Here is a 24,846-nt window from a genome sequence, read left to right on the forward strand (position 1 = left end):
GCAGGATTCCCTGCATACATGTGGAACAACATCATTGTACTGAATACTTTGTAAGTGGATACTTATGTGACTTGCAGAGGGTATGGATGTAAACAGTCAAGATTTGGTAGGGTGAAAAGGCCAGAAACGACAGACACCCCCTGTTCAATGATATCTTTTATTAAAGTAAAAGGTGGTGGACAACGCGTTTTGGGAACGCACCATTCTCATCATCAGGTCCAAGTCAACACTTCAAAGTGGATAATTGGCCGAGTCTTCGAGTCACAAAGGTTAAGTGCATGTAACAAGAATGGTCTCGGAGAGGAACTGGGTGTGAGTTCCCCTGTTGACGGAGAAGGGGCTAAAAGTTTAATTGTTCTGCTGGCGGCCGGCAAAGGAGCGCTGTGTGTTAGCCTAACAGGACAATAAAACTTTTAGCCCCTTTTCCACCGGGGTCCATCAACACGGAACTCACACCCAGTTCCTCTCCGAGATGACTTTTGTTACATGACTTTAACTCAAAGACTCAATGATCCACTTTGAAGCATTGTGACTTGGACATGATGAAGGGAATGGTGCGTTCCCAAAACGTGTTGTCCACCACCTGTCATTGAACAGCGCGCCTGTCGTACCTGGTATGTCGTACTAAGTTTCAGTTTTGACACCAGAAGACGCTGCAAGTTCACCAATTTTAATTTTAATTAGATTCTTATATTACAAATTTCTCCTTATATGTACTAATACTCTTTAGATTCATGTGTTATTTCTATTGTGCTGTGTAAATCTCTACACATATGGATGTAAAGAGTGACTAGCAATCTCTTCTCCTGAATCAGTTGCTAAGGTTTTACAGGTTCAAAGGTTTTGCAGGTCCATTTTAAATTTATCTTTGTATAATGATAATGATCATTTCTCCACCTGGCAAATTCTAGTAAATCACGTGATTTCTAGTTTTTTCTTGTAAAGAATGAAACTTAACTGGATTCTAACATTTATAATGAATAGAAGATTGAAATAGCAAAGTAGCAAGCCTACATTCCCCACAGGAAATGTCATATTGTTTTTAAAATGGTTCGCTGAACCGTTTCACTGACTGGATGTTTTGACATTTTCAACTTTGGTTAGTTGGGTCTACATTACATTAGTTGGGTAGTGGAAAGAGAATTGAATTTACATGATAGTATTAGTCTGATAGTCTGGGGTGGGGCATTCCAGGAAATTGGTGTAGCTCAGGAGAAACTCCTAGCGATTGAAGTGGGAAATTCAAATTGAAGACGAGAATAATCTTAGATCTCTGGCAAATGAAAGAGCACGGATTGGGCAATGGACCGAAACAAGGCAGGATAGGTGGGAGCTTTGCTGATGAGGGTTTAAACTGCATTCGGGAGGAGACAGGCAACAAGTTCAGTGACAATCACAGACTGGAGGCATCCGTTTAATGTCACAGTCTGTCTGCTCCATTAAGAATAGATGGTAGAGGAGAAGGTTTAGTAAGAGGAAGTTAACAGCACAAAATAAGTTAGTGGGAGAGATTGCGTAGGATAAACAAAAGGTCAAAATTGAAGCTGAAAGTTTTTGCCTGTATAAATATGAGATAAATCACAGAGCTCTGCAGTCTGCACCAAGATCTCCAGGAGGAAGGGAAATCACACCAGGAGAAGAAAAAATGTAAATGTATTTCCTTCTTGTTTTTTTTTATTTCTCTCTTTGAACCTTTGATTTTTTCTATTATTAGAGCCATGTACTACTTTACTTTCTTGTAGCAACTATTGAGCATACAGAAAGATAGAGAGAGCACATACAGTAGTCATTAACAAGAGCTGCTTCCTATTATATTGCTGGGGAGAGGTTGCAGAAATGGTTGCAAGGTTTATCAATCTTGTGTCACTGGTTTCTGGGCTCTGGTATTTGTCTGGAGTTATTGTAATGTTACATTTTGGTCAAATGTTCTTTGAAACTCGACTTAATTTTTTAACTCCAGAATTTTAGCACAAATGCGCAGCTACACTTCTCACAACTTTGTTGGCAGGTGGGAATTAAGGCTTTTCATGCTGTTTATTGTCTTCAAAAATTCACAGAAAAATAGAAAAATCTAAAAGATAACTTTTATTGATTCCCTTTAAAAAGGGAGACATATTGTCTCCAAATAAACAAACAAATTACATATATTGGTCTTACAGTCCTCTGTAGTATGTGAATTCTATCCACCAGAACCCAAACAGTTCTGGTTTTTCTGGTCTGTCCCAGCATCCTGGACAGTTGGGAGTTTGTCCCGATTTTTCCCGCTTTGTCCCACACATCTCCTCTGCGTCCCACTTTCTGGTCCTAACAAGAATTACACATCCAGACCAGGAGGTGGAATGCATAGGAGATGTGCAGGGCATAGCTCCTACCTCCCTCCCACACTGCTTCTTTAGTGGTTTCACACCTGCTGGTCCTAACGCGACTGCTGCAGATCAAAACTTGGTGATACAGCACCTCCCACAGGTAAGCCCTGCACCTCTCCTCCCCGATAATGCTATCTGGAAGCTACTGGAGAAGACAAGGTATGAGGGGAGCTGCTGTAGGTGGGACAAGGTGTGATAAAAGATGCTGCTGAGAGAGCAAGGTGTGAGGGGAGCTGCTTCTGCTGGGGGGGACAAGGTGTGATGGAAGATGCTGCTGGGAGAGCAAGGTATAAGCGGAGCTGCTGCTGCTGGGGGTTGAAGTCCTGAGGGCAAGGTATGAAGGAGATGCTGCTGGGGGTCTGGTATAAGGGTAGCTGCTGCTGGGAGGGAAAGGTATGATGGAAGCTGCTAGTGGGAGGCAAGGTGTGATGGGTGCTGTTGCTGCTGGGGTAGGCAAGGTGTAAAGGAAGATGCATCTGGGGGGTTGAAAGCAAGAGGGAAGCTGTTGCTGGTGGGAACAGTATGAAGAGAGATGCTGCTGGGGGAGCTGCTAATTGGGAAGCAAGGTATGAGAGGAGCTGCTGCTGCTGGGGGGACAAGGCATGAGGGCAGCCACTGCAGGGGGGCACAGTGTGATGGGAGCTGCTGCTGAGGAAGACAAGATATGAGGGAGGCTGCTGCTGTGAGGAACAGTATGAGGGGAGCTGCAGATGGCAAGCACAGTATGAGGGGAACTGATCCTGATGCTTGGGGGGCAAGGTATGAGGGGAAAAAATAAAAAAAAATGTGTTCCTTTGTGCAATCCCTCCAGCAGAGGTGGTCGTATCCAAGGACACAATCTCGTTTCTAAGGGACCATATCACTACATTTATGAGAAATTATCTTCACACAGGAACTTTTTTTAATAACATCTAATTGAAGAAATGTTTATATATGGCAGATTAATGAAACTGAATGTGAATGCCCAGACAAAAATACCCCTTTAAATTTCAAATCACCCCCCTGCCCTCCAACTGATATTAATATAAATAAACAGTAAAAATCATAAACATGTTAGGTATTGCCACGTGACAAAATGTCCAAACTATCAAAATATAATAACAAAGTAAAAAATGCTTGAAAGTGATGATTTGATGCAATTGGAGGTCATTTTTTTATTAGCAAAACATTCACATACTTTTGAAAAGTTTTTAAAAAGTTAATTAGAAGGACATATGAAACTGTGCTATTAAAATCTAAATCTAAACATGTTAGGTATTGCCACATGCCAAAATATCCAATCTATCAAAATATAATGACAAAGTAAAAAATGCAACATTTTCACCATTTTGTAACATATAAAAAATGTAATCAAAAGACTGTACTGTCCTCAAAATGATAGCAATGAAAATAAAACTAGCAAAAAACTAGCAAAAAAAAAAAACTAGCAAGAAAGTGACACAGCTCTGTACACGGTATGTAAGTATGAAAAAGTTATTAGCGCCAGAAGATGGCAAAATGAAGAATTTTTTTTTACAGATTAAAATTTTTGTAAATGTATGTAAATATTATATAAACTTTATAAATTTGGTATCCCTGTGATTGTACTGACCCAAAGAATAAAAGGAGACATGTAAGGAGACATGTAAAAATCCAAGCCCACAAGAAAAAGGCATAAATGCATTCTTCAAAAATTTTACTGCATTTGGATTTTTTTTTTCTGGCTTCCCAGTACATGGTATAGAATATTAAATACTTTAATTATGAAGTGCAATTTGTAACAAGCCCTTAAACATCACTTTACATGCAAATATAAAAAAAGTTATAGATTTTTAAAGGTGGGGAGTAAAAAAGGAAATGCAAAAACGAAAAAGGGCCTGGTCATTAAGGGGTTAAGCAACAATTTCTCCTCATCTTACCACAATAATACAATAATACGATACCACAATTTTGTTTCTGTACAGATTCTGATTGAATGGCTTAAGACATGAACCCTGTTGGAAACCAAAGCTGCATTTACAATATAGTAAGTGAATATTATCCTAACAATGGGCTACACCTGCTTTATTATGAATAGTAAAATATGGAGGGAAACAGTGCAGAGAACCTGAAGGAATTTTTAGTAAATATATTTTCTTCCTTTTTTTATCCTTATTTAAAATAAATTTTATTAATTAGATATATATCTTCATACACTACCCACAATTTAAAGGCAAATATGAGCATATGGGGAAAATCAGAGGTCCAGGGACATACATTAATAGGCAATTTTCAATAGACAAGGCTATAAAATCAAAATAGACATCAAAAAAATAATAATTAAAATGTTTTGTGTAGAAATAAAATGGAAATTATAGCATAAAACACTATACTAAACCTTAACAAACCATATATTTTCAGTAAGCATTCAAGTAAGAATTCAAAATTGCATTACGGATTTTATAGACACAGCAATTTTTATTCAAAGGGTAAAATGTTTTTAAAAATGCAAAAAAATTTACTTTGATGGCAAAATATGTGCGCCAAACCAAAACTAATTTTCTTCACACCCCAAAAATGTAATAGATGAACATGTGTAGAGTTCATAGAAACCTAATAATCATATGTTCACATGAATAAATCAATATAATAATACTGCATCATTAAAACTGAAATATACAAACATCTAATTTTCCGCTAGAAATTTTAAGACAATTACAACCTGTAAATTATAGCACTTAAACTGATTAAAAAGTATAGGCACCCCTAAAAACTATACAGGTGGTCCCCTACTTAAGAACACCTGACTTACAGACGACCCCTAGTTACAAACGGACCTCTGGATGTTGGTAATTCACTGTATTTAATAATCAGCTGTATGAGTTACAAAAGGTGTCTGCAAATAAGCTTTATTGTTAATTCTGGTTCCAACATTTTTAAAATCCACATTTACAATTATAAACTATAAACAGTTCCAACTTACATACAAATTCAACTTAAGAACAAACCTACTGAACCTGTCTTGTACGTAACCCGGGGACTGCCTGTATATTTTTTTAAAGCAGACAACTTCGCAATTGCACTTGTCTTAACAGTTGACAGCCCGTACCACCATCATGCAACTTTGTGGCAAAAACAAACTTTAAAAAATGCATGCAAACATACATTTCTACATAAAACTCACATCAAAACAGAGGTTTATGCACAAATAGGGATGTTAAAATAAGTCAAAATAAGTCAAAGTAAACAGATTTATATATATATATATCACTATACACAAGAATTTACCCTCCCAAAAATTCTAAAACAAAAGCAATGCATTATTTGGTTGTAATTCACAAATGTGTTTAAAAATATATAACGTACAAACTAAAAAGGTGCTATATCATAATTTTTTTCACAAAACACAGCTTACCATGTATACAAAAATAAACCCGGCACCCTACAGAAGCAATCATTGGGTCCCGATGATGTTACAGGAAGAATTTTGTCAGTATCTGACAGTATAATGCACGGCACTGCCAGTAATTAAGAGATTAAGTGATCTCATCTCAGTGTCCCCTTGTGGGAAAAAGTAGTAATAACATTTACAAAAAAAAAAAAATCAAACACATTTTGACTTCCACTACCAACCCAGGAAAAAACTATATAGTTTATAATTTTTTATCCCATAAATAAAAAAAAAACTTAAAAAAAATAGAGGAAAAGTGATAGCAAATTGACATGTTTAATCATCCATCACACAAAAATTAGATAAAAATCTGACCAAAAAGCTTAATGAACCTTCTAAAAAGAACCCTAAAAAAAGAACTATTGGTCTTTACACTAATAATAAGCCCTCACACAGCAACAGTGACAAAGAATTTCAAAAGTTATAGTGCTTGAAAGTGTTGATGATGATTTGATGCAATTGAAGGTCATTTTTATTAGCAAAACATTTGTTTTTAAAAAGAAGTTAATTAGAAGGACATATGAAACCCACAACTGTGCTATTAAAATCTAAATTCTAAAATCTAAATTTTGTTAAAAAAAAAACAAGATCCTATACAGCCTAAATGTCACAGGTGCTCCTGCGACCCAAGTCCCAGGCATACCCATGCACCCCTCTTCCCCCGAGCATGGCAGCAGCAGGCCTCCTTACCTGTCTGGGTTCCCTCGTTGTCTCCTTTGATTTTCTCAGAAATTAAAGGTGCGCCTTATATATGAACCGTATTTACATACAACACGCTTTGAACTGTGCACAGGTCTGCCACCTGCTGGTCATTCATCCTTATAATCAGGTGCGCCTTATAGTCCAGTGCGCCTTATATATGAACTTAGATGATTTAGCAGGCATTTATTGATGGTGCGCCTTATAATCCAGTGCGCCTTATAGTCCGACCCCGGTTATGAGCTTCTCTTTTCCAACTAAATATTTACCTTAATTTGTTTCACCATAAACCTATATTTGAAACCTCTTTTCTCTAATATATCTCGCCAAAAAATTGGCCCATCATCAACTAAAAAAAAAAATTGGCCAATGATCGATTAAAAACATCTGAAGCGCAATTAGATTTGTTCATGTCCAAAATAGACATCATCCATCTAACAGCCGATTTGTAAGATACCAGCACAATTTTTACATTGTGAAGGCGATGTTCATGTGATTTTTATATGTATCGCATATTTGCATGTATATGTATTTGTATATACAATGTATATGTGTGTGCATATGAATATGTTTATTGTGATAAAGTTCACTATGATACTAAGGCCTCTTTCACACTTGCGTTGCAGTGTTGCAGATCACATCAGTCTATCAGCTTTCAGAGTTCAGAGCTTTCAGAGTTCAGTCAGCTTTCAGTCAGAGTGTGTTTAGTGTCTCAGTTTTTCACACGCTTTATTTTGGTGTTTTCAATGCATTTTCACGTGCAGACAGAATGTGGTCAATCTTTTCTATGGCAATTGATCGGTGAAAAATGTTTTTGATGCATCTCTATAGACTTATATGGTGCATTTTTCACACGCAGGACACGCAAGTAGCGCATGTTAAACGCACGTTAAAAAAATGTGTGTGTGCGCGTGAAAAAAAAATGCTAGTCTGAAAAAGCCTGTTGAGTACAATGGGTAAGAGTACAATGCAAGTTCTGCACGTCAAAAGCACACACAGAACACGTGCATGAAAAACGCAAGTGTGAAGGAGGCCTATGATCCTTTGTATGGAGGTTTTATAGATATCTAATAACATAGGTATAAGGTGGCAAGATGAAGGTATAAGATATCTGGGTATTTTTTGTGTCCTACTATGATTGGAACCATTCAAAAAACCTAAATGAGCATAAAAATGAACCTTAGAGCAGATTTTGACAAAATAGGCAAATTAGATTTGTCTTCGGTAACCAGGATTCAGTAATGTAAATTGACATCCATCCCAAAAGTGCTGTTACTTCCTCCGCTGCATTCCATTAAAAATTCCTCAATGTGTTTTGAAGAAGGTACAGCTCCTTTTATTGGGTTATGTCTGGAGAAATTAAAAAAAACTCAGGTAGACAAACAATATCTCTTTTACCCAAATAAGGAAGGGGGGATGGCTTTGCCAAATTATTACAGAACTATTACAGAATGTCGAAACTTATGAATTGAGGACTTAAGACCCCGTAGCGGTTGCTACAGCTGCTACGGCTCTAGGCCGTATGGCTCTACGCCCCAGTAGAGAAGGTTGACTTTCACTTGGTAGAGGAGGAAAGAGGCAAATGGGTTGCCCATGTCACATGACCCGGTGGAGCCCCAGTCAAAGGAAACTAGTGTGTCCCTTACAGATGTCAGCCCAATATGCACTTATATAGACCAAAACATAGTAAGCTTATGAAATCCCCAGAACAGAGATCTCAAGAAGCTGGGCCCTCATCCGGACTTTCTTATGGACAGAATCCAGAAAGACAGGTTCGGCAAGATTTAGCAAGCAGAGTTGTCACCAGCAGCTTCCCGTCTATCAACACTGATGGAAAGTGACATCTTGCATTAAGAAATAAACTTCCATGTGAAAAAAGTAGAGTCCCAACAGTCCCACTGTCTCTAATGACCTGTCCGGCTGTCTAGCAGCTAAATCCTGGAGTATAAGTGTAGACTTATCTGATACACATAGGGATGCAGACGCAACATGTACACAAGAATTGGGCACTATGACTAGAGGAGAAATAAATAAATAATAAAAGGCGCAGCAGGACCCCGACGGATACATCAAGAGGCCTCTTGATGTATCAGGCTGCGCAAGAACAACCAACTTCTCTTGGGGTTGTCTGAAAGTTGGGTGTTCTTACATAGGGGACTGCCTGTATTTATACATATATATACCTGGCTATTAGCCAATGATAATATTGTTTTATTTTATTTTGTTCTACAGAAATGTCAGGTGATGAGGATGCAATTTCTACTGATGCTGAACTCACCAATAAACTTCGAGGGACTGGCTTGGATGCTGTGTATTGTCTCAATTAATAATATACAATCAATAGATTCTGCCTGAAGACTGCTCACGACTAGAGGATAACGTTTTTGAATGGGAAAGAAGAGCATTACATGAACTATTTAATGTACCAGATAGTAGTACAACAGTGCAATTAATACATGAGTGTTGTCAGGTAATAAAAAAACAAACAAGCAATAAAGATCATGGCTGAGAAAAAAAACGAACAAGCAACAGCGAATGCAGATGAGCAAAAAAATGAACAAGCATTAAAGATCACGGATAAGACAAAAATATTTAGATCAGAAGTAAAAGAGCAACATGACAAAATGGTTGAGAAGAGTAAGGAAGAGGCTCATAAAGCTCTGGAACTGCAATCTGATAAGTCATTCATTGATCTCATAGAAAAGCAGATTCAGGGAATAGATGAATTATTTAAGAAAAATGATAATATAACAGATGAAGAAGTCCTTAAACATGCTTCTGGAGTTTTGGCACTTGAGGGAATTTTCCAAACACAAGATTTCGATGACTTATTTAAGAAACGTGAACCACTGCTGTGTATTCCGAAAGGTTTCCAACTTCTGGGACCAGAGCAAAACCCAGTATTTCAACAAAAAGAATTTACATCTAGAATAGAGGAATCCAGTTTTCAAAAAATTGTTGAAAAGATGGGGTTGAGTTTAAGTAACTCCATGACTTACAGTTTTTGGGGCTCTGGTCTTAAAGGTAGCACAGGTTATATTAAATATTCAGACTTTGAAAAGAATAGGAAACAGTCAAGTCTGCAAACCTATGTTTGTACAACAAGATACAATTACATTCCTTTAGCCTCCTGTTACTTTACTAAGGATCAGCTAAGGCTCTCGCAGGCAGCTCTAAATGAACTACAAGATATTGAAAAACTAATTTCTATACAGTCAGATGATAACATTGTAAGAATGAAAGCTACAGATTTTTTCCAAAGATTTGGCTCCCATGCTAACCTGGGCCCTATACACTTTGGGGGAATATATTGGTGGAAAGCTTCCATGGAAGGCATTACATCTGAACAAGAACAAGAAGCCAAAAGAATCACATCAGAAGCACTAAATCTCTATGTGGGTGCTAGTTATGCTGGAAATGGAGGAGATTTTGACTTATCAAAAACAAATACACAATGTTCCATAGAGAGATCAACAATCTCCGAATTCCAAAAAGATATCCAGTTCTTTTCCACCAAAACAGGGGGTCCTTCCGCTGTTGATTCCATCTGTCAATGGAAAGCAGGTCTTGAAACAAGTAACAAGACTTGGAGTGTCATAGATCGTGGATTTCAGCTCATGCCAGTATGGGAAATTATTGTGAGTAATCACAGAGATCAGTTTACAGATGTCATAAAACTTTCTTCATACTTAATGGATTCTTACACATTCTCCACTGGTCTGACTTCAAAAACAATAGTTGGCGACAATCTTTTAGCTATAATGGAAAAAACAAAGTTGTTCTTGGAAGACGTAAAGTCCTGGAAAGCTGAAGATGCTGAAGAACATTTGCAGAGACTAATTGACTTTAAGCAATCATTGTGTGAGACCACAAACAGCTACACGGCTTGGGTGAATATTTGCCTGTCAGATAAAGGTCTGCAAGAATTTCTAGTGAGTGTGGTAAAAAAATATCAACAAAATACAGAGAAAGATTTATACATGATAAGAATTTCACTGCAAGAACTACTTGAAACCCATGTTTACTCAGTTGATCATTTTCCTGATGCTTCATTTATCATGAGGTGGATTTATAATTCTGAGAAGAATGAATGTGATCAGATTTCTGTGTCCGACTTCGAGGAGCTCCTGGATGTTTTAAAGAAATCAAAAGAAAATGTTTCTCGGATTACAGTGTCATCATCTAGAGAAGAGCATTACCAAGCAAAAATTAAAGCAACCCTGAATATTAGTGCATCGCTTTATTTATTTTTAAAAACCATGAAGAAAGTGAAACAGAAAGAAATAGAATTACTGGTTCTCCTTATAGCAAGTAATTCTGGATTCTGTATGAAAAATCTTTGCTTCTGTAACAGTTTAGGATGGAGAGAGATAGAATTCTTGCAAAACAGCATAGAAGAAGCCTATAAAGAATATACAAACCTCAAAATTCAGTCTGATGACCAGGCGCAAGCATTTGTCCTATACACAGGATTAACATGTACAGACGAATACAAAGAAATGTCTGCACAGCAGAAAGCAGATCGCATGAATTATATGAAAACTCAACTGGAAGGTTGTATTGTACCGGATGTTGAAAAAATCCTCCATCAACAATCTGAATGTTGTGACTGGAGCAAAATGGAAGATAATCTAAGGGCATTTGCCTATGGAAGTAAAGTAGAAAAGGTATTTAGCACAGATGAATTCACAAAAGAACTGAAAAGTATCTGTAAAAATAAAATAAGCTTTACAAGCCCTGATGAACAAACAGAGAGCAGTAACACTGACAACGATTTCTTGCTATTGCTAGAGAGACTTGATCTTGTAAAATATTATCCACAAAAAATGAAAAAAGCTGATTTTCATAAGATATTTAGAGCTTCCATGTCTGATACCCAGAGTGTAGGAGAAAAGGAACTATCTTTCCATTATCTTCAGAAGCTGCTTACCTTGGACTATAGAGCTAGATACATACAGTGCAAAAGTGATGATGACCTCTGTCAGAAGAATACAGTGACCAAAAATGAAGGTAAAAAATATTCTGTAAAGGATTTTCTAACTTTTGGGAATAAGAAAACTGAAAAACAGGATGCAAGTTATGAGCAACCCATTCATCCCATGGACGTGCAGATGGCAATCCTTCATTGTGCTAATGATTTTATGAGACAATATATTTACACAAAACTTTCCATCTGTCAGTTTGCTCTACCACTGCTGATACCTAATCCCAGCACAAAGTGCATTGAGTTCCCTCTTTGGTCTTTTCAAGAAGTTAAAAAGAAATGGAAAACAAAAAGAAAGGCCCATGAGGTTGATCAATCTAATAACAAGTTTGTGACTGAGGCACAAACTTCTGTTGTATCTTTTATTCGCTTTGGTCTAACAACTGTTTCTAAGTCACAAATAATCAACTCCCTGATGAGTAAGCAAAGACATGACATCTTTTACCACCGCCATTGTAAGGGAAGCACTAAGAAGTCTGTGCTCATGAACGGCGCTGCAGAGATTGCTTGGTATTGCCCAGGAGGGAAGGATGATGATGCATTTGATGACTGTACTGCATTTATTAATCTACATGGTGATGCCAGAGAACTTGATAATCAAGTGCAATTCTTACTAAAGATTTCCTCGGTCATTGTAGCTGTGTTCAGTGAACCTGATGCACAAGAAGAAGAATGTGAAAAGCTTCTGCAACAGTTATTGGACTCTCCCATTCCATTAATATGTCTCCTTGCCGACAAAAAATTTATTCCACTAGAACCTGCCCTAAAAGTAATACTAGGGTTAAAAGACATGAATGAAGCAGACTTAGTAAATGTAATAACAACAGCAATACAATCATTACTGGACGACTCAATATCACAAAGATTCTCCCTTGACAAATTTGCAAGTATTGCCAGAAGTCAAGGATTTATAGTGGATTTGGACAAGGATTTGTGCAAGCGAGGAAGAGATGAATCACAGAAACTATTGTCCCTTCTCAGAGAAAAACCTGTCTTGACCATGAAAGAGAACTTTCTTCCATTACAAGGTGATCTCTGGCATAGATGGTGTAAAAAAGACAAGGAACTCACTAGATCAAAGACTAGAAGTAATGTGAGCATTGAGCAACAGCGGAGCGACATATTGTCTCAAAAACAAGCTCTAAGAAACAGACAACTAGAGAAAGCATTTCCTCTGAATGACTTTATAAGATCTTTCCTACAAATTCTACACTCAAATGACCACGGCTCAAAACTGTATTTTCTACAGTGGTTTAAAATGTTTTTGGATAATTTGTCCTCAGAAACATTGTCAAATTTATATCAACGATATCATCATATTTGGTCAAATTTAAACATGGAAAATCAAAAGGGCAAAAATAAAGGCATTTTACAAAAAATTAAAGACAACCTGGAACAAATATTAACTAGGATCAGTTTCTCAACATTTGGACTTGAGCACATTCTACGAGAGCTGGGGCAGATTTATGAAGCTTTGGAAACATTCCCTGAAAAGGATAAAGGCTTTTGCAGTTTATCAAATATTGCAGCACAACTTTTGGTTTCAGGGTATCCAGTGGAGCTTATGGACGGTGACGCTGCACATGTATCACTGAAGTGGATAGGAGCTGTCCTGGATGAGCTGAAAGGAATATTAGGAGAAAAAAATCTTTATATAATTTCAGTGCTGGGGATACAGAGTACAGGGAAATCCACTTTACTCAATGCCATGTTTGGCCTTCAGTTTGCAGTAAGTGCTGGAAGATGCACTCGAGGAGCATTTATGCAACTTATTAAGGTTGATGAAGAACTTGAACATGAACTAAATTTTCAGTATGTTCTTGTTATTGACACTGAGGGATTACGAGCAATTGAATTATCAAATAAGGATTCAGTGAACCGTGACAACGAACTGGCTACATTTGTAATCGGATTGGGTAACATAACCATAATCAACATTTTTGGTGAAAATCCTTGTGAAATGCAAGACATTCTACAGATCGCTGTCCAAGCATTTCTGAGAATGAAACAAGTGAATCTAAAACCAAGCTGTTTATTTGTTCATCAAAATGTTGGAGAGATCACAGCCAAAGAAAAAGATATGGAAGCAGGAAGAAGAAGACTTCAAGAAAAACTGGATGAGATGACATTGTGTGCAGCGGAGCAGGAACACTGTGATGTCACTTGCTTCAATGATGTCATTCAGTTTGATGTAAACACACATATTCACTATTTTGCCCATCTATGGGAAGGCGACCCACCTATGGCCCCTCCAAATCCAAGTTATAGTGAAAATGTGAAAGAGTTAAGGAAGATCATCCTCAATTCAGGGAAACAGGAAAAAGAAGCAAACATTTTGAGTATTTCCATGTTTAAAGCCCGTGTGAATGATCTGTGGACTGCATTGCTGAATGAAAATTTTGTTTTTAGCTTCAAAAATTCACTAGAAATTGCAGCTTATAATACATTGGAAACAAAATATAGTCATTGGGCCTGGTCTTTACGAGAGCACATGCTGATACTACAAAATAAAATCATCAATCAAATCCACAATGATACAATAAAATATGTCAATGTGGCTTCTCTAGCCAAGGATTTTGAAGAAAAATCCAAAAACATTCAGGACGATTTGAATGCTTTTATAGAAGAACAAAACAGTGAGTTACTAATACAATGGAGGGCAAGTACAGAAATCAGACTCTCAGCTCTAAAATCGGATCTTATAGCAGAAGTTAAGAAAAACGCTGATGAACTATTTGAATTAAAAAAGAATAATAAAAACATAGACAATCTGAAGGACACATATGAAGATGAAATGTTTAAGAGAAGCAAAAACTTGGCGCTGACTTTGAAAGGAAAGAACCTTAATGATGAAGAATTAGAAGAACAATTCAATGATATGTGGAATGATTTGCTTTCTAAAGTGACTGCAACAATACAATTGCCTCAACCTCCCGAGATCCACCAAGATTTAGAAAAAGTTTTCCTGGAACGTTTCAAAGCAGAAATTAATCTTATTGAAACAATCAGGGATTCTTACAACTGGGATGATCTTCTTACAGTGTTCCTTAAATATATTCAAAGCAAAAAAAAGTGGTGGAATATACCTGAAAATCTCATCAAACATGATGATCAGAATAACATAGAACATACCACATCTGCTCTACAGAAACGTGTTAATGAATATATTAATCAAAAAGAAGAGCAAAATATGGATTATCAGCCGGTCTATTTTTATGAAATTCTGAATATGCTAAAGACGGAAATACAAACTAAGCTTGATAACTTTAAATTTATACGAGAATATGAACTATATGTATCTCTGTTCTTGTGCCATAAAGCAGCCAAACGATTCACCCAGATTTCAGAGGCTTTTAGAAAAGCTAATAATCCACTTGTTTACCTAGAAAGTAAGAAGAATGAATTCTGTCAGAGTTTTAAAATCTCCTGCAATAAAACTAAAGATACAGCATCACTAGCTGAGCTCTTGTGCAATACGTTGAAAGACTCGATCCAGCAAGAAGTCACTAAAAGCGCTGCGATTCAGTTAGCAAGTGATATAAAATGCAATGACCCACTACTGAATGGGAACAGATCGAAACTAGAGTTGGGTCTACTCAAGTCACTGGCAGAGAAGGAATGTTTCGGAGACTATATTACTTACATTGAAGATCCTAAATCGGCAGTACAAGGCTTTATCAGAGAACGCATTGACAAGTATTGCAGAGAAAAGGTCAAGGTCTCCGATATCATGAAGATTAGAGTGGATTTTTTTAGAAATCTTATATCCAAAGTTATAGACCGATCAACTGCAGAGGTCACAGACAAATGTGGAGATGTCAAATTATGGATTGAAATATTTTGCCAGGGGCTTGAAAATGACATGCAATTATCATCAAAACACCTGAAAAGTGTTGAATACCAGGATATTACTGACATGGGATTTCTAAAGGAGGCAATGACAAAGGCTTTACTAAAAGTAGTGAAAAACCTAAAGGATGAGATATCAGAACGTGATCTAGAAATTCTTCAAAATATGACATCCAAAATGTTATTCGACCAGTTTCCTGGATGCTGGAAACAGTGTCCATTTTGTAATGCAGTTTGCACTCATACTACAGACACACACGATGGGCTACATAGCATGCAATTCCATCGTCCAAATGGTTTAAGAGGTTGTAAATGGCATAAGACCAGTGAATTTTCCATAGAGATATGCACTACTCTTATAGTTAGTGATTTATTATGTACAAAAGGTGATGATGGAACACGGTTTCCGTACAAAAAATATAAAGATGCAGGACCTCCTTACAATGAATGGTCCATTACTCCAGACAACTCGGACTTATCATACTGGAAGTGGGTCACCTGCCGCTTCCAATCTGATTTTGAAAAGTATTATGGCTTCAGATTCACGGGTCGAGGAACAATCCCTGCGCAATGGAGAAATATAACCAAACAGGAAGCCATTCAGGAGATAGAAAAACTTTTATAATCACTGAAAAGAGAAATGATGTTGTCTCATTATGTTGAACACATATTGTAGTATAAATATGTTGTGGCAGCCCTATTTTTTCAGAATATTAGAATATTTAATAATTCAGATGTCATTAGAAGAAATGAGCTAACTTTATATAAATTTTATTTTGCCGATTACTCAAATTTTTTAATAAACGTTCAAATCAATCCAAATTTATTGGTCATGAAGGGTGCATAAAATGTGCTATTTATAAGCACAGGGAGAGTGTATGTGTGTTTCCATCACTGTAGGTTGCTGCAAAATGCAAGTCCTGGTCCTTTCAAGTATTTTTTGGCCCAAGAAGCCAAAAGTCAAGTAACCAGCCCCCAGTAACCAACATGTTGCACCCGGTATCATATAGTCACACAGCTTTTAGTAGCCCATAGTCATACAGACTCCAGTTGGCATAATAAGGAACTGGAAGAGTATGCAATGTACTTTGCAATAACTGAGGGGACAGTGAACCCCAATATATTGTATTACCAGTTTTCATATAGGAGAAGGCACATGAATCTCCCTGTCTCCACCATTTCTGCTGCTTTTTCATCTGACATGCCACTGCGGGAGAAACTATAGAACAGTGATGGCAAACATTTTTTACACAGAGTGCCCAAACTACAACCAAAACTCAAATTTTTTTCACAAAGTGCCAATGCAACAATTTAAGCAGTAACTTATTACTCTCTGCTGTGTCACAGGTTTAAATTGTATAGGCACCTGAGGATACCAATACGATAGAAAGAAGGAGAAGTAGTTTGGATTATCATTGTAGTTTCCTTTTATGGTCCTGGGCTGCCTGGGATTGCAAGAGAAGTTGAGTCCTGTCTGGCGAACCCTGCCCTGGGGTGATGGCCTGGGTGCACATATAGTGGGCTCAGAGTGCCACCTCTGGCACCCGTGCCATAGGTTCGCCACCACTGCTATAGAAGAAAACTCTGCCAGGTCACACCTGATATAACCTGGCAGAGATGGCGCCTGTAGCCAGAGCCATTAAGTAGATCCGAGGGAAATTTAAGACTAGCTTTTAAAATGTCAGTCTTAATAAATTCCCCCTACCATATTTTTCTATAAGAGGAAAGTGAACTCCAATCTACTATATTTCCAGGAACAATAAGAACCTGGCACAATTTGCACTGGCCGTGTTTTTTTTCCACACGGAGCATCTTGAACCTGAATTTAAGTGTTGGTGCCATAATACTGGTGTTTTCCGACACTGGGGTGACTCTCCTTCAGGCTTCAGGGGTAGTGGACCCCTGTACCACCACGGACGATGACATTCGGGACCGGAATCTAAGTGCCACCGATTTTCACCAGAGCCCGCTGCAAAGTGGGTTGAACTTGCCACGGTGTGGAACCAGGTCGTTCTACAGGTGTGACTTTGTCTGCTGTGGCAGCCGAGGTGAGGTACAGAGTCAGAAGGCAAGGTTGTGGTTGGGGACAGGAAGGAGGTCAAGACAGACGGCAAAGGTTCAGGGTCAGAGGCAGAGCAGAAGGTCAGGGCAGGCAGCCGAGGAGCATGAACGTGAACAAGTCCAGGGTTACAATGGGAGGTCAATACACAGGAATATCACAGGGGTACTAGCTTTCTCTTAGGTATATAGCACATAGCCGATCCATCGGGGAAAGCTGGAAAGAGCCGGCTTTTAACTAATTCCGGTAAGTGGCCAGCGCCTTTGCACAGTCCGAACGGCATTACCAAATACTCAAAATGTCCATCACGAGTGTTAAAGGCAGTCTTCCAATCAACAAAATCTGGATGAGGTTGTAGGCCCCACAGAGGTCCAGTTTGGAGAAGAAGGTATTTTTACATATAAAATACACATTTACGTATGAACCCCCTCTGCAGATTCTCTTGGATAAATACTGACATTGCTGCAGTCTCAGGTACAGAGAGAGGATACACCCGACCTCGGGGAGGAGAAGCACCCGGCAGCAGATCAACAGGGCAGTCGTAGGGGCGTTGCGGTGCAAAGTCTCTACTTGTTACTTGGAAAAAACATCAGAAAAGTCCTGATAACAAGTTGGAAGGCCCTCTAGATACTTGGTAACTACGGAGGAGGTCAAGATAGGTACTGTAAGAGGCACCACCATGCAGTGAGACTGGCAATCAGGTCCCCAACGAAGAATCTCCCCCATCTTCCAGTTAAGGACTGTTGCGTGAAGCTGAAACCATGGAAGGTCCAGCAGGAGGGATGAGGTGGAACGTGGCAGTGCGTAGAAGGACAGCCTCTCTTTATGAAGAGCTCCGGCTCAGACGGTACCGGACCAGATCGGAGAGAATTTGATAAGATAGGATGACCAGAGGCTTTTCTAGGTGAACCACAATAATGTGATGCTGGGAGACCAGAGCAGCATCCACAAAGTTCCCCGTAGAACCATAATCCAAAAAAGCAGTGACCTGAAATTGGCTACCAGTGCCGAAGCTGAGGAGCACAGGAATGTTTAGGCGTGGAGAAGTTTTGCTCTCACCTATGGACGCTTCTCCCAAGAACTCTAGGTGCCGTCGTATCCCGGATGCTGGGAACGAACAAGACAAGCCCCAATGAAATGTTCCAGACTGGCACAATACAGACAGAGGTGCTCCTGACGTCAACTGGAACGTTCCTGGAGGGAAAGTCAGGTTCTGTCCACCTGCATTTGTTCCTCTGCAGACGGCATGACCAGAGGCTGGAGCGGACTTTGGAAGGCAGGTGCCAAGCGAGGCAAACGTCAAACCCGGGCTTATGGATGCTCGAGACGTAACTCCTCAGTGCGCTCCTTAAATCGAATATCAATCCGAGTGGCCATAGTGCCTTTTTAAAGGTCGGGGTCAGGGCTGCATCATTTCGGGTGAGTTCAGAGGGCAGGGTACGGAACTGGACTGCATAGTCACCAACGGATGAGTCCCTTAACGCAGGTTTAGCCTAAGACACCCCTGTAGGTTGTTCAAAAACTGACAGGAATTCCGCAAGAAATGCTGTGAGGGTAGCTGTAACGTCCGTGCCTGAACGTCGCTCTATCCGCAGTTGGCGGAATAGAGGCGTTTATTTGTGTGTGAACTGTGGCTTAATTCTTGTGTTTGGATTAACTGAGCCACACCCTGCTCCTTGCATTTTTGTCCTGCCCAGCAAGGGTTACTAGCCTGATGGACAGTTCCTCCAGTGTGCTACTGGGGGCGTGTCCGGGATCGGCTTTATATACCTGTATCCATCAGGCTTGCTGGTTATTTTGAGTCTTGTCTTCCCTGTGTTGCTAGTTCAGTTTTACCTGTCTCCGTTTGTCTGCCTGTATCTCTATTTGTACCTGACCTGTATATAAACCGTTTGATCTTGACCTGACCTGTGTATATCCTGCCTGTACCTGTATCTGACCTGTGATTATCTGCCTGTAGACCTGTATATATCTATTGTTTTGTCCCTGTCTCAGTCCTGTGTTTGTATTCTGTGCACCTGTGTGAACACTGGTCTATACCTGTATTTCCGTTACCTGTCCGCTCCACCATCCAGCAGCTGCCAGACGAAGTAAGTGTCCCGTGTCCTGTTGTAGGGTCACTCAGGGACCGTCAGTTAGGTTCCTGATAGTGGGTTCGCCCTTATCAGGGCGGTTTATCTGCTTTAGGCAGGGCCTTAGCCCGCAGGGACGTCGCAGGGTGAGTTTGCCATCACTTAAGTATTATAAATCGAAAAGCAAAAAAAAGGGGGAAGTGGATAAGGACTCAAAAACAATTAAATAGGAGAAGTACAAAAAGTTTATTGGTTACAATGTTATTAGATTAAAAACATGTGTGAAACAATAAAAGGAACACTGGTTACAGGAGACAGAAGATCATATAGACCAGGTATCATGGAATACAGAAAATACATACTGCAGAGTAAAGGACATATGGGAAAACGTAGTCAATACAAAGCATTATAGCAATAAATGTACCTGAACAATTAGCAGTGGTAAGATGGAATCAACATATGCATCATCAGATGACTGGACTAGTCATTAGTTCTTAGCAATTAGCATAGCTGAAAAATACCAGAACTGTATCCATAATTACCTGGTCACTGAAAATACCCCTGATACTGATATAGGTGCGTGGTCACCTGTTTATATGTCCCTAAACTCTGACTTCTCTCTTTAGCCACACACATTCTGATAACCATCACTTACGTAGTCTGACAGTTAGCGCCAAGTCTGGTTGTGGTTGTGCGTTTTCTGGATGGGTGCTGACAGTAGCCATGACCAGTTCGTTTCTGTCCTAGAGAGGAGTAGCCCAGGCCAGGGCCTTCCTGGAGAGGAGGCTGATGATGAATGCCATCTTGTATCATCATTACTGTACCCGCTTGATGAAAACCGTAGAAAAAAAAACCCACCAAAAATTCTGATTTTTACCTATTTGATAGCACAAAAATGCAATAAATGATCAAAAAGTGATCCAAAAAGCATATGTACTCCAGAATGATACTGTTGCAAAGTACAACATGTCATGCAATAAACAAGCCATCAACCTGCTCTATAGCCAAAAAAGTAAACATGTTATGCCACCTGGAAGACAATGATGCAAAAATTATTGATTTTTTTCCCCACATTAGGGTTTTATTTTGGCAAATTTAGTAAAACATAAGAAAAAATATCTACCGTATATATACTCGAGTATAAGCCGAGTTTTTCAACACAATTTTTGTATATACTCGGCTATATAATAAAATAAACTGAATACTCACCATTCCCACAGCCCTGGCAGCTCCTCTTCTATCTTCATGTGTGCAACAGGTCCGCAACAGCTCCATGGACAGCGCCTCTTCTTTCCTCGTGCCGTCTGCAGGTCCGCAACAGCTCTGTGCGCATGCCCCGGCCGGCGCACAACTGTGATGTCAGCCGCTGCTATACCCTACAGGGGGCTGGCAGGCGGTATATACAAAAGGGGGTCTGGCTATATACTTTAAGGGGCTTGCAGGCTATATACTTCAAGGGGCTGTCAGGCTATATACTAAAGGGGGCTGGCAGGTTATACATTTCAGTGGGCTGGCAGACTATATACTAAATGGGGGGTGGCTATATACTTCAAGGGGCTGGTAGCCTATATACTGAAGGGGTCTGGCAGGCTATACATTACAGTGGGGTGGCAGGCAATATACTACAGGGGGCTGGCTGGCTATATATTACAGGGGCTGGCTGGCTACATACTACAGGGGCTAGCAGGCTATATACTACAAGGGCTGGCTGGCTATATAACGGGAAGCCTTGACCAGTACATTTTTCATCTTCGGTTTATACTTGAGTCAATAGGTTTTCCCAGTTTTTGGTGGTAAAATTATATTGACCCATAAAATCGCATTGACCCATAAAATAAAGATAACATGATTATTTCGCTATACGGTGAATACCAAAAAAAAAATTAACTACAGAATTAATGCTTTTCTACTCCTGCCCTAAAAAAAAATTCATAAATTTTCAACAATAGGGGATTCCATCCCCAAAATGGTAACACTGGAAAAAGCATCTCATCCTGCAAAACAATGCCATCTAATGGCCCCAGTAACGAAACAGCTAACATTTTATCTCATAATCGCTTTGATAAGAAACAGAGTTCAAAAGTTATAACCATAGAAAGTGACGCAGGTCAGAATACAAAAAATGGGGCTGAGCCTTAAAGGAGTTGTCCACTTTCAGCAAATATTTGATATGATTTGTGTAAAGAAAAGTTATACAATTTTCCAATATACTTTCTCTATCAATATCTCACGGTTTTCTAGATCTCTGCTTGCTGTGCAGCTATAAAAGCTTCTATTTTTACTTCCAGTGGATAGAAATCTGTCCATGGTCTATGATAGATATGCAGGTGCACAAGCCGTTATTATAACAGTGGGGCTCATTTACTAAGGGTCCGAATCGCGCAATTCCGTCGGGTATCCCGACGATTTCCGATTTGCGCCGGGATTTTGGTGCACGCGATCGGATTTTCGGCGCCGGGTTCCATGCAACGGAAATCGGGGGTGTGGTTGTCGGAAAACCTGACGGATTTGGAGAAACCGCGGTATTTAAAAAAAAAAGTGTCGCTTGACACGCACTTACGTGAACTCCAGCGGACCTCGGTGCAGCAGCGACACCTAGTGGATATCGGCACACGGACCTTAGTGAATCCTGGCCGGACGCGAATCAGCATCAGAGAACCCGCTGCTGGATTGCGACTGGTCCAGGTAAGTAAATGTGCCCCAGTATCCTACCGTGTTTCCCCGATAGTAAGACACCCCCGATAGTAAGACATAGTGGGTGTTTTAGGGGGGTAGGCTAATGTAAGACGTACCCCGAAAGTAAGACATAGTTAGAGCTGAGGGGAGCCGGGTGCTGCAGCCTCTTCTTGTCACTACTGTAGCTCCTGGCCAGACTGTGACCGGAGCTCAGCTACTCCGTGCAGGCTCCGATCACATGGCAGAGGAGACAGGGGAGACAGCGCTGCACAGTGTGGAGTCTGCAGCATGGAGCCAGGGAGAAGCTTCCTGCTGTGTGCTGCTGCCATCTGTGTTACTGGAGCAGCTCCTCCCCCTCCTGTGTAGCTGCTAAACTCTGCTACATCAGTCGGACCTGGAGGGGGAGTGGAGCAGGGGAGCACATGTCAGCCTGGACCAGCCTCTACTCAGCCCTGCAGTCAGTGACACTGAAAAGTATGTATGTTATGTGTAGTGTGTATGTAGATGTGATGCCTGATTTATATTTGAACATTGTGTGCATGTTTATTTACATGTATAATGTATGCATGTAGCATACCTCCCAACTTTTGTGGAGGAGAAAGAGGGACAAAATGGCGGCGCACGAAGCGCGCCGCGGCGAATTTTTTTACCCACAGAAGCCACACCCTAGCCACGCCCCCTAACCACACCCCCTGGCCACGTCACTGCTCATACCTTCAACGCATCCACTGGCACCAATGTATATTTATGTATATAATTGGGGGGCATATTCCACTCCCCCTAGACAACGAGCATGTCCCCCCCCCAGACAACGAGCATGCCCTCCTAGACAACGAGCATGTCCTCCCCTAGACAACGAACATGCCCCCCCCAGACAACGAGCATGCCCTCCTAGACAACGAGCATGTCCTCCCCTAGACAACGAACATGCCCCCCCCAGACAACGAGCATGCCCTCCTAGACAACGAGCATGTCCCCCCCAGACAACGAGCATGCCCCCCCTAGACAACGAGCATGCCCCCCCTAGACAACGAGCATGTCCCCCCCTAGACAACGAGCATGTCCCCCCCCCTAGACAACGAGCATGTCCTCCCCTGTGGCTGCGTGCCCTTTTTGTGTGTTTGTGTTATTTTTGTCTTCCAGGACCGTGCCTGCTGTGGACTGCTTCGGATTCAAAGGATTACGTCGATGACCGACATTTCTAACAAATAAAATGGTCAACGAGGGTGTGTCTGCGTTTTTTGTCAAATAAAATTTTCTGAAAACGGTGTGATTATTTATTTTTTTGCGACACTCTTCATAGTTTGCCATAGTAGTGGTGCCGGCTAGGTGACGGTGCTCATTACTAAGGGCTGGCCTTAGTGTTTGCCTTAATTTTTTTGGCAAATTCACACTAACGCCCATACCATTACCCCGGTACCCACCGCCACCAAGGGTGCCGGGAAGAGCCGGGTACAAACCAGTACCTGACCGTCTATAGATGGTCAGGTAGTGGGGCGGCTGCAGGCTGTTATTGTTGCGCTGGAATAGCCCCCTAACAGTGGCCTATCCCAGCGCAGTAATGGCAGGTTGCTGCTGCTTTTTTGTATCTGGCTGATTTGAAAAATAGGGGCACCCCATGCCGTTTTTTCTTCAAATTTTTGACAAAAATATGCGTGGGGTTCCCCCTTTAAAGGGGGCTCCCAGGCTGTTTCCCCCATTTTTACAAAAAAATGGGGTGAAAAACGGCATGGGGTGCCCCCTATTGTTCAAATCAGCCTGATACAAAAAAGCAGCAGCAGCCTGCCATTACTGCGCTGGGATAGGCCACTGTTAGGGGGCTATCCCAGCGCAACAATAACAGCCTGCAGCCGCCCCAACACCTGACCATCTATAGACGGTCAGGTACTGGTTTGTACCTGGCTCTTCCCGGCACCCCTGGTGGCGGTGGGTACCGGGGTAATGGTATGGGCGTTAGTGTGAATTTGCCAAAAAAATTAAGGCAAACACTAAGGCCTGCCCTTAGTAATGAGCACCGTCACCTAGCCGGCACCACTACTATGGCAAACTATGAAGAGTGTCGCAAAAAAATAAATAATCACACCGTTTTCAGAAAATTTTATTGAACAAAAAACGCAGACACACCCTCGTTGACCATTTTATTTGTTAGAAATGTCGGTCATCGACGTAATCCTTCGAATCCGAAGCAGTCCACAGCAGGCACGGTCCTGGAAGACAAAAATAACACAAACACACAAAAAAGGGCACGCAGCCACAGGGGAGGACATGCTCGTTGTCTAGGGGTCAGGGGTAGACATGCTCGTTGTCTAGGGGGGGGGGGAAATGCTCGTTGTCTAGGGGGGGGGGGACATGCTCGTTGTCTAGGAGTCGGGAGGAGACATGCTCGTTGTCTAGGGGGGGGGGGAAATGCTCGTTGTCTGGGGGGGGCATGCTCGTTGTCTAGGGGGGGGGGCACATGCTCGTTGTCCAGGGGGGGAGAAATGCTCGTTGTCTAGGGGGGGAAATGCTTGTTGTCTAGGGGGGGGGACATGCTCGTTGTCGCAGTAAAGGGGAGGGGTCCTATGGAGCGCAGTAAAGGGGAGGGGTCCTATGGAGCGCAGTAAAGGGGAGGGGTCCTATGGAGCGCAGTAAAGGGGAGGGGTCCTATGGAGCGCGCAGTGAAAGCCATAAAAACCACATTTGATATTTTCCTTCCCGCTTCCCAGTACAGGGCCTGGAATATTTAATACTGT

The 24,846-nt window shown here is 40.7% G+C and overlaps 1 protein-coding gene across 1 annotated transcript; it reads left to right on the forward strand.

Moving 5' to 3' along the window:
* Window positions 1-1,528: 1,528 nt before the first annotated feature.
* LOC140104409 (interferon-induced very large GTPase 1-like) lies at window positions 1,529-15,993 on the forward strand. The gene is made up of 3 exons (XM_072127943.1): window positions 1,529-1,647; window positions 4,310-4,371; window positions 8,707-15,993. Exon 3 carries the CDS (start codon window positions 8,976-8,978, stop codon window positions 15,930-15,932), a length of 6,957 nt encoding a protein of 2,318 aa, XP_071984044.1. The 5' UTR covers window positions 1,529-1,647; window positions 4,310-4,371; window positions 8,707-8,975; the 3' UTR covers window positions 15,933-15,993.
* Window positions 15,994-24,846: the final 8,853 nt, after the last annotated feature.

The sequence above is a fragment of the Engystomops pustulosus genome, chromosome 10, assembly GCF_040894005.1.
Source record: "Engystomops pustulosus chromosome 10, aEngPut4.maternal, whole genome shotgun sequence".
NCBI classification, from domain to species: Eukaryota; Metazoa; Chordata; class Amphibia; order Anura; family Leptodactylidae; genus Engystomops; species Engystomops pustulosus.

Bases quoted from the DNA above. Each gene is read 5' to 3' on its own strand.
- LOC140104409 (XM_072127943.1), top strand. From the start codon at position 8,976: ATGGCTGAGAAAAAAAACGAACAAGCAACAGCGAATGCAGATGAGCAA.